Genomic DNA, 12,929 nt, shown 5'->3' with positions numbered 1-12,929 from the left:
ATCCAATCCTTTAGCAACTGCGACTTTAGCAATTCTGGGTTTCCCACTTCAGCACCAGTATTTATTTATTTACTTGTGTGTGTTGCACCCTGCTCTTCAACCAAAAAAGGGGGGGGGGCTTCCCAGAGTGTCTTGAAACCATCAGTCCCTGAAACCAGGCTTACAAAAGACATGACACAAAAGGAAAAGCTTTTGGGAGGGAGGAGGGAAAAAAGCAAACCTAGGCTCTAGTTCTTAGTTGTAAGGTTTTATTTCTTCTGGCAGGGAAAGAAGAAGCAAGCTCCCTGCATTGCTCCTTTTCTGGTCAACAGATGGGGCCAAGCTAGTCTCTTCCTTGCCATGATATTTTTCCCAGCAAGGAGGGGGAGCAGCCAATAGATTGCAATGAAATCCCACCCCTTTCTAGTTTGGTGGGCAGGATCCAAGTTTCAATACATTGTCTGGCAACATGCAGTGTCTGACTGAAAGGAGGTCGACATTGTGTTGCTATCAGATGTTCATTTATTTGTTGAATTTGTGCCCAGCTCTTGCTCCTGCAGAGGGGTGTATTGTCATTCTACAACAGACATGCCGGGTGTGTCCAGTACTCAGTATTGGCTCCAGGATTTTGGAAGAAGCAGGACATGCAGCCCGGTAATTATTTGTGTGCTGGCTGCACCCTTGGCCAGTCTTGAGGACCCAGCAAATGCAAATGGACCCCAGTCTCTCTTCCTGGTTCTTCTTCCTAAGATACCTTGCTCAAAAACTTTCTTTTCCTGTCCCTTCACACACACCCCATCACCTTTGCAACATCTGTCTTCCCAGGCAGGCCCAAGGATTCTTCTAGGATGCCCCATTAGGTCATCTTAATAGATTTGCTCTTCCTTAGGCTAGCCAGGCTGTTTTGCATAAGCCAGCCCAGGGATTCCCTTTCTGGCACAGTCCTGCAGCTTGTATTTTCATCCATATCCCAGTTAATCAAAATACTACTTTGGCCACCTCATGAGAAGAGACGACTCCCTGGAAAAGACCTTGATGCTGGGAAAGATGGAGGGCACAAGGAGAAGGGGGTGACAGTGGACGAGATGGTTGGACAGTGTTCTCAAAGCTACCAGCATGAGTCTGACCAAACTGCGGGAGGCAGTGGAAGGCAGGAGTGCCTGGCGTGCTCTGGTCCATGGGGTCACAAAGAGTCAGACATGACTAAACGACTAAACAACAACTACCATTTATTAATTTCTAGGGATTTTTTGGGGGGAGGGGAATCCCCTCAAATCCGTAACAATATGGTTCCAAAAAGTGCTTTCCTATCCAGACAGCTTACAGGGCCAGAGACTCACCTGTCTGCTAATGGATGGATCTGTCCTGTTCCCAAACAACATGCACTGGAAAACAGTTCCTTACGACCAATCCTGTAGCACAGCCTCATTTACGTCTTGTTTTGCAGATGACTTTTTCAAACCGCATCCTGATATTTATATAAAAAAGCAAGCCCTTAGAAGTCCATGGCCAGCCCATCAACACAGCCAGATCTTGAGAAAGTTCGTACAGTGGTACCTCGGGTTCCAGACGCTTCAGGTTACAGACTCCGCAAACCCAGAAATAGTACCTCGGGTTAAGAACTTTGCTTCAGGATGAGAACAGAAATTGCGCAGTGGTGGCGCGGTGGCAGCAGGAGGCCCCATTAGCTAAAGTGGTGCTTCAGGTTAAGAACAGTTTCAGGTTAAAAATGGACCTCATGGTATATGGTGTAAGGAGGTCTGTGTTCTCGACCATTTGCTCCTAATTTATAGCCTTAATAACAGCACAATCCTGCGTGTGTTTACTTAGGAACAAGCCCCACTGTACCCAATGGGGTTTGCTTCCAGGGCTGCTTAGGATTGCAGCCTGAAACTTTCAAAGACTTCTGCTGCCTTGCCTTCCTACTCTCAGGGATAGAAGAAGACCTCAATATATTCCTTGCTGATATTCCTATCATCTGGCTTTTCAGAGCTTTTTTGCATAACCTTTCTCTCTGTCCAGTGCACCTTCCTCCCCACCCCTCTGCAAGCCAACACCCTCTGGGCCCCTCTGAGACTTCGCTGCTTGCGAGGGAAAACCCTCCTCTTTACAATATTGCATGCCATTACTATTTACTCTTGGGAGGGGGGGCTGCGGCGGGGGGGGGAACCCTTAAGTTAAGATGCCATTAAATTAAAGACCCTTTGGCGATGAGCTTTCAAGAAGGCTTCAGAGGTTTTTCCAGGTGTTGCACGCAACAGGATTAAAATAAATAAATATTGAAATTTTAACTCTTGACACCTTAAAGGCCCAAGAGATTGCTCTTCTCTCTCTTTCCCCACCTCTCTCTCTGTTTTCTTTCTTTCTTTTTTAAGTGGAACCTGAGAACCTCAGAATGCTGAATTCTGCAGCCTTTGTACTGAATCAATGCAGCCTTGCTAAACATCTCTTTGGGGCTTACCAATCCGCTGCCTCCTTAGAGCTGGAAGCAGGGGCATAGCACATCTCCCCGGCCTGTATCCTCTTTCGCTTGGGCCTGCACATCTTCCCATAGTACTCTTCCCCAGTGTGAATGCCCCTTTCACCACATACCGTATTTTCCGCTCTGCAAGACGCACTTTTCCCCTCCTAAAAAGTAAGGGGAAATGTGTGTGTGTCTTATGGAGCGAATGCAGGCTGCACAGCTATCCCTGAAGCCAGGAGAGCGAGAGGGATCAGTCTGCACCAATCTGCGCAGCGCCCCTTCAGCAAAGCCGCAGGAGAAACGGAGCCCCTTCCATTTCTTCTCCCGCTTTGCTGAAGGGGCACTGCGCAGAGAGGGAGAGAATATTTTTTTTCTTGTTCTCCTCCTCTAGAACTAGGTGTGTCTTATGGTCGAGTGCGTCTTATAGAGCAATAAATACGGTATATAGCTCAGGTTTGTGGGCTTTCCTTCTCCTTCTTGTCCTTGGGCCACGCTTTCTCAGTGGCATCAGGCAGCAGCATACCACATAGACTAGATGGGCACTTCGTCAGGAACACGGGAAACCCGCCTTGTACACTGAATCAGGCCAGTGGTCCACATTCCTCAGCCTTGCTTACACTGACAAGCAGCAACTCTGTCCAGGATTTGGGATAAGATTCTCTCCCAGCCCAAACTGGATATACTGCGGATTGGAACTGGGACCTCTGCCCCTGAGCTACATTCTCCTCCCCCAAAAGCACGGCTGACCCAGCAAGACTTTTCTTATGCCCTCATATTTTTGTATGCTCTGCAGTCCTCGTGCCCCTAGATTACATGGAGCAAAAACTGCATTGCACATCCTCTTTTAAACACAGAGCTTTAATATCCACGTTGGGGAAACTTGTGTTTTCTGTAGTGCTTGGTCCCCCCCTCCCCCCATTTTTGTTATTTTCAAACTGTCTATCCCACCTTACTTGAGAAACCGGGGTTTATTTGCAGACCAATTGAAGGCGGGCGACAACAGTTGTTCAGAATATTTGCGATACTTGGCTGTCACTCAGTGACAGGCCACATGCGTTGCATGCGGAAGGTTCCAGGTTCAATCCTGGCCATCTCAAGGCTGAGAAAGACCCCCACCTTAAACCCAGAGAGCCTCTGCCAATCAGTGTAGTCCATACTGAAGTAGATGGACCGGTGCTGTGGCTCGGTATGTTCCTATCTTCCTAGGAATACTGCCGTAAGTGTCTTCTTAACCAAGGGCATATAGGTTAAGAAGACAACTACGTAGGTCCACACCAAACATTTAAAGGACATGGCTCCCCCCCGGAGAATGATGGGAACTATAGTTTGTTAATGTAATGCAGGGGGCCAGCAAACTTTTTCAGCAGGGGGCCGGTTCACTGTCCCTCAGACTTTGTGGGGGACTGGACTATATTGGGGGGGGGGGGCGGAGAATGAATTTCTATGCCCCACAAATAACCCAGAGATGCATTTAAGATTGGAAAAACGGGAAACGGAGAAAATCAAAATTGACCCCTACATGGAAATAAAGGTAAAGGTACCCCTGCCCATATGGGCCAGTCGTGTCCGACTCTAGGGTTGTGCGCCCATATCACTTAAGAGGCCGGGGGCCAGCGCTGTCCGGAGACACTTCCGGGTCACGTGGCCAGCGTGACAAGCTGCTCTGGCAAGCCAGCACCAACGCAGCACACAGAAACGCCATTACCTTCCCGCTATAAAGCGGTACCTATTTATCTACTTGCACTTAGGGGTGCTTTAGAACTGCTAGGTGGGCAGGAGCTGGGACTGAACAACGGAAGCTCACCCTGCTGTGGGGATTCGAACTGCCGACCATGCGATCGGCAAGTCCTAGGCAAACAAAGGCCCAGGGCCCAGATCCATCCCAATCGCTTTCTAAATCCGGCCCGTGGACGGTCCAGGAATCAGCGTGTTTTTACATGAGTAGAATGTAATGGGAATCGCAGCTTCGTATAAATCCCCAGGATTCCAACCCTCCAACGTTTCTCCGATGAAAACAGGGCTGTCCTATTCTGTAACAATATTGCCTGTCTGACTGGGCTGCCCCAGCCACTGGGCAGCTTCCAACATATATAGAAACATAATAAAACGTTAAACGTTAAAAAAAATAATTTCTCTATACAGGGCTGCCTTCAGATGTCTTCTAAAGGTTGTGGAGTTACTTATGTCCTTGGCTCAGGATTCACATAACTCCATACCTTCCAACATTTCTCCATTGAAAATAGGGACGTCCTAAGGAAAAGCAGGACATTCTGGGATCAAATCAGAAATCAGGACAGCTTCTGTAAATCCGGGACTGTCTCTGGAAAATAGGGACACTTGGAGGGTTGGGATTCTTTGGGAGAAGCTGCGTACTTTAAATATCCGTTGAATGTGCTTTACACATGGGTTGTGTACAATGTAAATATCAGCGTCCTAATGCAGCTTGGGACTGTGTCCTAGTGGCCTCCTTGATACCGTTGCTTCTTTGCGCCATGCAAGGAAGTTGGGAGCTAGCAAGCCTATTCCCCCACCGCCCAGATCCCCAGATCTGCACTGTGCAAGTCCTGCGAAATTGGCTTTTGCAGAGAGGCGGAGTCTTCATGGCACTCTCCATGGACATGAAAGGAAAGTGGTCTGTGCCTGTTGTCCTCAGGGGAGCTTCCTGATCAGCTCTTCCCCCCCTGCAGCCAGGCCCCGGTCTCTGCCTCTCCCCACCCTTGCCTGTCTGCTTGGAGGATGGAATCTTCTGAGCTCCCCAACATGCCTGGACAGGGATCCCTCCCTGCTCACATTCCTTCAGATCTGCTGCTGCCTGTTCCCTCTGTGCCCCGTGGCCCAGGAACGAGTGAGTTGCCGTTCCCACCCCTGATCCTTCACTTTTGTGCTAGCACCTTCTCAGCTGCACTCCTTCCCCCTGGAGTGTCTGCTGATGCTCCCCGTGCTTTGCGGCAATCACCTCGCCCAACCTCACAGTAGCACCGAGCAGCCAGATCATTAATATTCCTGCTTTACAGATGGGGGAGATGAGACAGTGACAGACTGTTTTGTGAGCCCAGGAATACCCCTGGCTAGGCGCGAATCTGGATGAGGAGCTTCACGTCTCACAAGGCCAGGCTCCAACCTGTTTACACAAAGGCCTTGCTTCTCTTTCAAACTTCTGTTGGCCCCAAACTTTCCTTTGTCAGCAGCGTAGCAACCCCACCGCCTGGCTCCTGAGGCACAGCTTTTTTTAGGAGACCCCTAAAAAACTTTTTTTTAGAAAAGTTGAGAAAACGCACTGTAAATTGTAGGTGCCGTTTTCTTTTTCGTTTCACCTTTCCTATCTAAGTACAGTGGTGCCCCGCAAGACGAATGCCTCGCAAGACGGAAAACTCGCTAGACGAAAGAGTTTTCCGTTTTGGAGGTGCTTCGCAAAACAAATCTCCTATGGGCTTGCTTCGCAAGACGAAAATGTCTTGCGAGTTCCTGCGGGGTTTTTTTCCTTTCCCCCTTTTTCTAAGCCACTAAGCCGCTTATCAGCTGATCCGATAAGCCGCTAAAAGCCGCTAATAGTGCTAATCTGCTAATCCGTCAATGGGCTTGCTTCGCAAGACGAAAAAACCGCTAGACAAAGAGACTCTCAGAACGGATTCTTTTCGTCTTGCGAGGCACCACTGTATATGCATCAAAAGTGCTTTGCAATGACCTCTTGGTTTGCTTCCTTTCCATTTTATTTTTTTGCACATAGAAACCTGTAGAGCAGTGGTTTTCACTCAGCCTTTGGGAGTCCATGGCTCCCTTGACCAGCCACATTCTTTCTGCAGCTCCCCCGTGGGAGACACTTACATGACACATACGACTTGGGGTCACGACCTTCATTTGTGCGGGGCTCCAGCCTGGCACAGGAACCGTAAGGAGAGAACTGCAGGATCAGGCGAGTGGCCTATCTAGTCCACCCTCCTGTTCTCACAGTGGCCAACCAGTTGCCTGTGAGAAGCCTCTGAGGACCTAAGTCAGGGAAGCCCAAACTTTTTCCAAAGAGGGCCAGATTTGATGAGGTGAACTTGCGTGAGGGCCCACCAAAGTTATTGACCTTTATTTAAGATTGAAGTTGTTGAGCTTTTTTTAAGGATTGAAGTTGTTGAGCTTAGCCTAGGACTTGCCGATCAGAAGGTTGGCGGTTCGAATCCCCGCGATGGGATGAGCTCCCGTTGCTCGGTCCCCGCTCCTGCCAACCTAGCAGTTTGAAAGCACGTCAAAGTGCAAGTAGATAAATGGGTACTGCTCTGGTGGGAAGGTAAACGGCGTTTCCGTGCGCTGCTCTGGTTCGCCAGAAGCGGCTTAGTCATGCTGGCCACATGACCCGGAAGCTGTACACCGGCTCCCTCGGCCAATAAAGTGAGATGAGCGCCGCAACCCCAGAGTCAGTCACGACTGGACCTAATGGTCTCAGGGGTCCCTTTACCTTTACCTTATCCCGGAAATAAACTGCCACAGGGACTGGATTAAACTGACCGGCCGGCCGGATTAGGCCACGGGAACGGACTTTGGACATGCCTGACCTAAGTGCTCCAGCCGTCTCCCCTGGCATGCTAAGTTGCAAACTGCCTTTCTGACTGAGCCAGCCCTGGTTATTCAGTCTCCCGTCTAAGCAACTGGCCAGGTTGGAGACCTGCTTAGCTTTAACAAATATACCTTAATAGCATCATGTGCCATCAGACCATTGTCTGGACCTTCTCCCCCACCCCCCTCCTCCTCTTATCTGCATTGTATCCTTTCCCTGTTCCTCCAGGCTATTCACAGAACGTTTTGCAGTTCTTTCCTCTTCCCCAGATTCACTCTTGCTCTTTGTTTTTGATCCTGTGCAAATTGCTGGCTGGCTTCCCCCCCCCCCCCCCGTTTTAAATACACCCCCAGGCTATTTGTAACAAGTGGCAAACATCTTCCTCCATGGCCTTCCCTGCATCCCTGGCTGCAATTTGGCCTCCTCCAAAGTCTCGGAAGCCGCTGGATTCTGTGCCCTGTTCCCAGATTCTGTAAGGCAAAAGGTGGTGGACTTAATTTTATTTATTTATTTACTAATTACATTTATCACCCACATTCCCCCCCCCAAAGGGAGCTCCTGGTTCCCCCTCTCCCCATTTTATTCTCACAACTACCCTGTGAGGTAGATTAGGCTGAGAGAGACAATGGCTGGTCCACGGTTGTCCCAGTTATCCAGGTTTTGGACCCTGGCTTCTGCAACTCTGGTTCTTGGATGTTGAAAGGCTCTTTTATAAAAAAAAACACACTCTGGAACTCAGTATGGTTGTTCCTCATATTAATATTAATTAAAATGCATCATAAAACAAGAAAAACCAACTCCACAAAGCACATTTAAAAGCCCTTTAAAAAACACACCCTGTGAGGTCACTAAAACTGGGGGAATGGAGTATACCTGAAGGAGCGTCTCCACCCCCATCGTTCTGCCTGGACACTGAGGTCCAGCTCCGAGGGCCTCCTGGCGGTTCCCTCATTGCGAGAAGCAAAGCTACAGGGAACCAGGCAGAGGGCCTTCTCGGTAGTGGTGCCTGCCCTGTGGAACGCCCTCCCATTAGATGTCAAAAAAATAAACAACTACCTGACATTCAGAAGACACCTGAAGGCAGCTCTGTTCAGGGAAGTTTTTAATGTGTGACATTTTAGTGTATTTTTGGTCTTTGTTGGAAGCCACCCAGAGTGGTTGGGGAAACCCAGCCAGATGGGCGGGGTACAAATAAATTATTATTATTATTATCTCTTACCAGTTTATTTATATATTACATTTGTAGCTTGTCTTTCCTCTCAAGGGAGCCCAGGGCAGCCAAGGTCTGTCTATCTATCTATCTATCTATCTATCTATCTATCTATCTATCTACTCACCTTCCTTCCTTCCTTCCAAAAAGTACTCTAGAGCCCCCCCATAAAATCCTGCACCCCCACCCCTGCATGGATGGGGCTCCTCAGTACTCACTGAGTACTGAGCATAGTGTGATTTCACCACAAAATGTTCAACCCTTCAAAATGTTTTAGGTGTAGTAAAATCTCAGAAGTCGGGTGGAGCTCAGAAGCAGGACTTCCAGTTGAGTGCCTCGCACAGCTCTTTCCAGACCTTCTCTATGACTAGGCAAAGTAGGGTAAAACCTAGTGTGCCACTCCCCATTCCCTCCCCCCCAAAAAAAACCAAAGAGCAGGGCCTTCTCAGTGGTAGTGCCAAAATCATGGAATAATTTTGACCAGGTGTAGCCTTTGTATAGGCCTTTCATGGTCTTGGCCTTTCCCCCTGTGGTGCTGTCGGGGCAGGACTTTGCCAAAGGACTTCACCCGGCAGAATGAGCTGTAAAAAGCAAGCACAGCAACAGACAATACTATCTTTAAAACCCACAAAAGACTCTGAGGTCCAGAGCCTAAAATTATCTAACTGCTTCACTTCTCTCTGAATTTCTCCACACATATGTCTCAATGCAGTCCTGCCTATGAACTTTGGTCCTCCAGCCTCAGCCACTGGATGGATTCCTTACGTGACTTTGGAACGCCTTTTCAGAACACCTACCGTATTTTTTGCTCTATAAGACTCACTTTTTCCCTCCTAAAAAGTAAGGGGAAATGTGTGTGCGTCTTATGGAGCAAATGCAGGCTGCGCAGCTATCACAGAAGCCAGAACAGCAAGAGGGATTGCTGCTTTCACTGCACAGTGATCCCTCTTGCTGTTCTGGCTTCTGAGATTCAGAATATTTTTTTTCTTGTTTTCCTCCTCCAAAAACTAGGTGCGTCTTGTGGTCTGGTGCGTCTTATAGAGCGAAAAATACGGTATATGATACCTACAGTTGTTCTTTCCCTTCCATACTCTCTCCTTGCAGCACAACTTTTTCGAACCCTTGGCTAGCTCCTTAGAGCACAGTCTTGTTATCCAATAAGAATGTAAGGATAGCCTGCTGGATTAGGGCAACGGCTAATAATAATAATAATAATAATAATAATAATAAATTATTATTATTAATACCCTGCCCATCTGACTGGGTTTCCCCAGCCACTCTGGGCGGCTCACAACAGAATATTAAAAACACAATACAGCATTAAACATTGAAAACTTCCCTGAACAGGGCTGCCTTCAGATGTCTTCTAAAAGTCTTCTAAAAGTTTATTTCATTGACATCTGATGGGAGGGCGTTCCACAGAGCGGGTGCCACTGCCGAGAAGGCCCTCTGCCTGGTTCCCTGTAACCTCAATTCTCGCAGCGAGGGAACCGCCAGAGGGCCCTCGGCGCTGGACCTCAGTGTCCAGGCAGAACGATGAGGGTGGAGACCCTCCTTCAGGCATACAGGGCCAAGGCTGTTTAGGACTTTAAAAGTCAGCACCAACACTTGGAATTGTGCTCGGAAACATACTCTCCCCTCCTGCTGTTTCCAGCAACTGGTATTCAGAAGCATTATCGCCCCCAACCAACCATCGCCATCATAGCTAGTAGCCATTATGGCTTTATGCTCCATGAATTGGTCCAGTCCTCTTAAAAGTTACCCAAGTTAGTGGTCATCACTGTTTCTAATGGGAGTGAGTTCCCTAGTTTAACGTGTCCATGTCTACTTAAATTCCATTGCATTTAGTGGGGCTTTCTCCCTGGTGAGCAGGTTTAAGATTTCAGCCAGAGCCCTCATGGCTTATTAAACATAAGTACAATGGTACCTCGGTTTTTTAACGTCTCGGAAGTCGAACGTTTCGGTTTTCGAACGCCAAAAACCCAGAAGTAACTCTTTTGGTTTTCGAACGCTTTTCAGAAGTTGAACGTGCCACGTAGCTTCCGTATTGAGTTTTCCGTAAGTAAATGCTTCGGTTTTCGGATATTTTGGAAGTCGAACGGTCTTCCGGAACAGATTACTTTCGAAAACTGAGGTACCACTGTACTGAAGTTTCATTTCTTTTATTCCTTTACTCTCCCTTCCATCTTCCTGTTGCCTTTCGGGACAGTGAACTGTTTTCTGGAGCACTCTAAAGTGCTCTGTACATTGACAGTACTGTAAAAATAAAATCATAGTGTGTGTTTCTAGGTTAAGACTTCTAAAAATGTTTTATTTATTCAGTGTCTAAGAATGGTTAACTCTGATATTATAGTCAAAGAGTGTTTGTTTTAGTTGTGTTTACTATTGTATTAGTTTTTTATATAGGTTTTTAATATTTAAAGAGCTTTTAAGGAAAGGCTGTTATGTAATTTTATAAATAAGGTACCGTGTCCTATACAGCATCTTTTACTTTCTTTTTTTTGGCACTTAAAATGATGAGCCCTGTTGTATCAGACTACTAAATCTACAATCCTATACACACTTAGTGGGAAGCAGGGCCGGGCAATATATTGATATATCGTTCAAAATTGGTTTGACATCTATATTGTAATATTGGTTTTTATAATTTTTCACCTGGAATTAGAAAATGAATCGTGATGTGTGTGTGCACGCTATGCAAAAATCACAAAGTGGGGAAAACCTTGAATTCAGCCAATGCCTCTACATAACTCCATCTTTATTTCAGACATTTTGATATATCATTATATCGCAAAGTTTAGCTGGTGATATTGATATATCGTGATGTTGCAAACCAAATCTTGCCCAGCCCTAGGGGTGTAAGCCCTGAGATTTATGGATGAAGGGCGGTGTGCAGATTTTATTTTTATTATTATCATTATTAAATGCAACAGGATTTAATTCTGAGCGAATAGGATTGGGCTGAGCATGCTCTTTACAACACTAGCCCACAAAAAGTGCATGGATGCAATCACCTTCCTCTGCAACCAGTATTGATAAGATACACTTCCTATGAAAGTGGAAGTTCAGTTTAGATATCATGGCTGATAGCTGTTGATGGACCTCTCGTCTCTGGATTTGCCTGGCCCCCTTTCAAAGTCATTTTAACCAGTAGCCATCACTGCTGAGTCTTGTGACAGTAATTCCTCAAGTTAACAATTAGACCTACGATATAAAAAAGTGGGGGAAACAAATCCAATAGGTGCACACTGGCTAATTTTCTGCATGCAGTAATTTACACAGGTTCTACCTTGTGTAAATAAATATAAATAAATAAAATAAAATGAAGCCTAGCTTTCCTCAGCACAAAATTAGGCTTGCAATAGGTTGGGGAAATTCCTTACATGTCCTGGTTTTCGGGTGTAAAAATGGCGTCAGGGAATTTTGCTGAATTGGCAAAATGTCAGGGAAAACCCGGATGTATGGCAATGAAATGGGAAAAGCAGCTCAAAAAGCTTTGAAATCACTATTTTCGGGGCAGGATTTCCCAAAAAAAGCTCAACACTTTGGGTTTCTTCCCCAAAAAAGCTTTACAATTTTGGTGTGTTTCTTAAAGAAAATCTCAGCAATTTTGGTGGTTTCCCAAAAAAAATCTCAACAATTTTGCGGGTGTCAGGAATTTTACTTTTTGAGATATGGCAACCCTAAAAAAAATCTTCCTGGCACTCCTGCTACTAACATTTGTTATTAACAGAAAGGGTGGGGGGAGGCTTGTAGATGCGTGCCTCATCTCTCTCCCAGACTCCCACCCACCACCCACCCATCTTCCAATTGCCTTCCCCCCCTTAACTTCCCAAGTGCACAACTTTCTATCCCACTCCGGCCCGCGGCTCCACTCCGCGCGGCCCCTTTAACTTCCCCCTCTCTCCCCGAGCTCTGTGGGCGGAGCCGAGCCAGGCTGGGGCGGAGGGGCGGGCTCAGCGTGTCCATGGCGACGCGGCGGTGACGTGCGAGAGGGGGGCGTGGGCGTCCCGGCTCCATATGAGGCGGAGGGGGGGAAAGCGAGGGGGGCCAGAGCCCGAGTCCAACCCGGCGGCTGCAGCGCGAGGAGCCATGAAGACCCCGGCGGACGCAGGTGGGGACCGCGGGAAGGTCCCAAGCTTGGGTGGGGAGATGGGGGGGTCCCTCGGTGGGGGAGGAGTAAAAGGGGGGGTGTCGCTTAAGGAGGGGGGGGTCGGCCGCGGCACGTGGGCATGGAAAGTTGGAAAGATGCGGGGAAGTTTTCCCAGCAAAACGACCCCGGGAGATTTCGGACTTTGGGGGTCCCGGAGGGGTAAAGGGGTAATCGTGCGTTATCTGTGCGCAAGAGATTCCTGGGTGAACCAAGAGGGACGGATCCTGCTCCGGAGGAGGGGAAGGAGGAAGGGGAGACGTTTCTGTACAATCCTGCAAGGAGCGGCAGGGATCCACCGGGGAGCGAGGGAGGGAGACGAGGCAAGATCCGCAGCGGGCTCCGGCTCCCGTGCCTGGAGTGAAGCTGCAATGGAGGTTCCTGCAGGGAAGGGAATGGTGTGCAAGCAAGTTTTTTTTTCTCCCTTCCCGCCCCCTCCTCCTCCCCCCCCTCCCGGAGTCCATCTCTGGCAGCTAATGGAGGCTTCTTAACTCTTGTTTCCTGTCCATCGAGCCTCTCGGGGGAGATCCTTTCGCAGGGAGGCGGGCGAGGAGCGGGAGGCAGCCCACCCCTCTCTTCTCCG

The 12,929-nt window shown here is 48.1% G+C and overlaps 1 protein-coding gene across 4 annotated transcripts in view; it reads left to right on the top strand.

Moving 5' to 3' along the window:
* ERF (ETS2 repressor factor) overlaps positions 1-12,929 on the top strand; it is a 42,643-nt gene that overhangs the window by 14,728 nt on the left and 14,986 nt on the right. Inside the window, exon 1 of one of the 4 annotated variants that reach the window (XM_082232686.1) lies at positions 12,187-12,310. The exons of the other annotated variants lie outside the window; for them this stretch is intronic. Within the exon in view, the coding sequence (XP_082088812.1) occupies positions 12,217-12,310 (94 nt within the window). The 5' untranslated portion in view covers positions 12,187-12,216. Of the gene's footprint in view, positions 1-12,186; positions 12,311-12,929 lie in introns of those variants that run through there. 4 annotated transcript variants of the gene reach the window in all.

The sequence above is a fragment of the Podarcis vaucheri genome, assembly GCF_965113315.1.
Source record: "Podarcis vaucheri genome assembly, chromosome: 7".
Taxonomy (NCBI): Eukaryota; Metazoa; Chordata; class Lepidosauria; order Squamata; family Lacertidae; genus Podarcis; species Podarcis vaucheri.
Note: the sequence above shows the minus strand (reverse complement) of the source record. Positions and strands in the feature narration are given on the sequence as shown.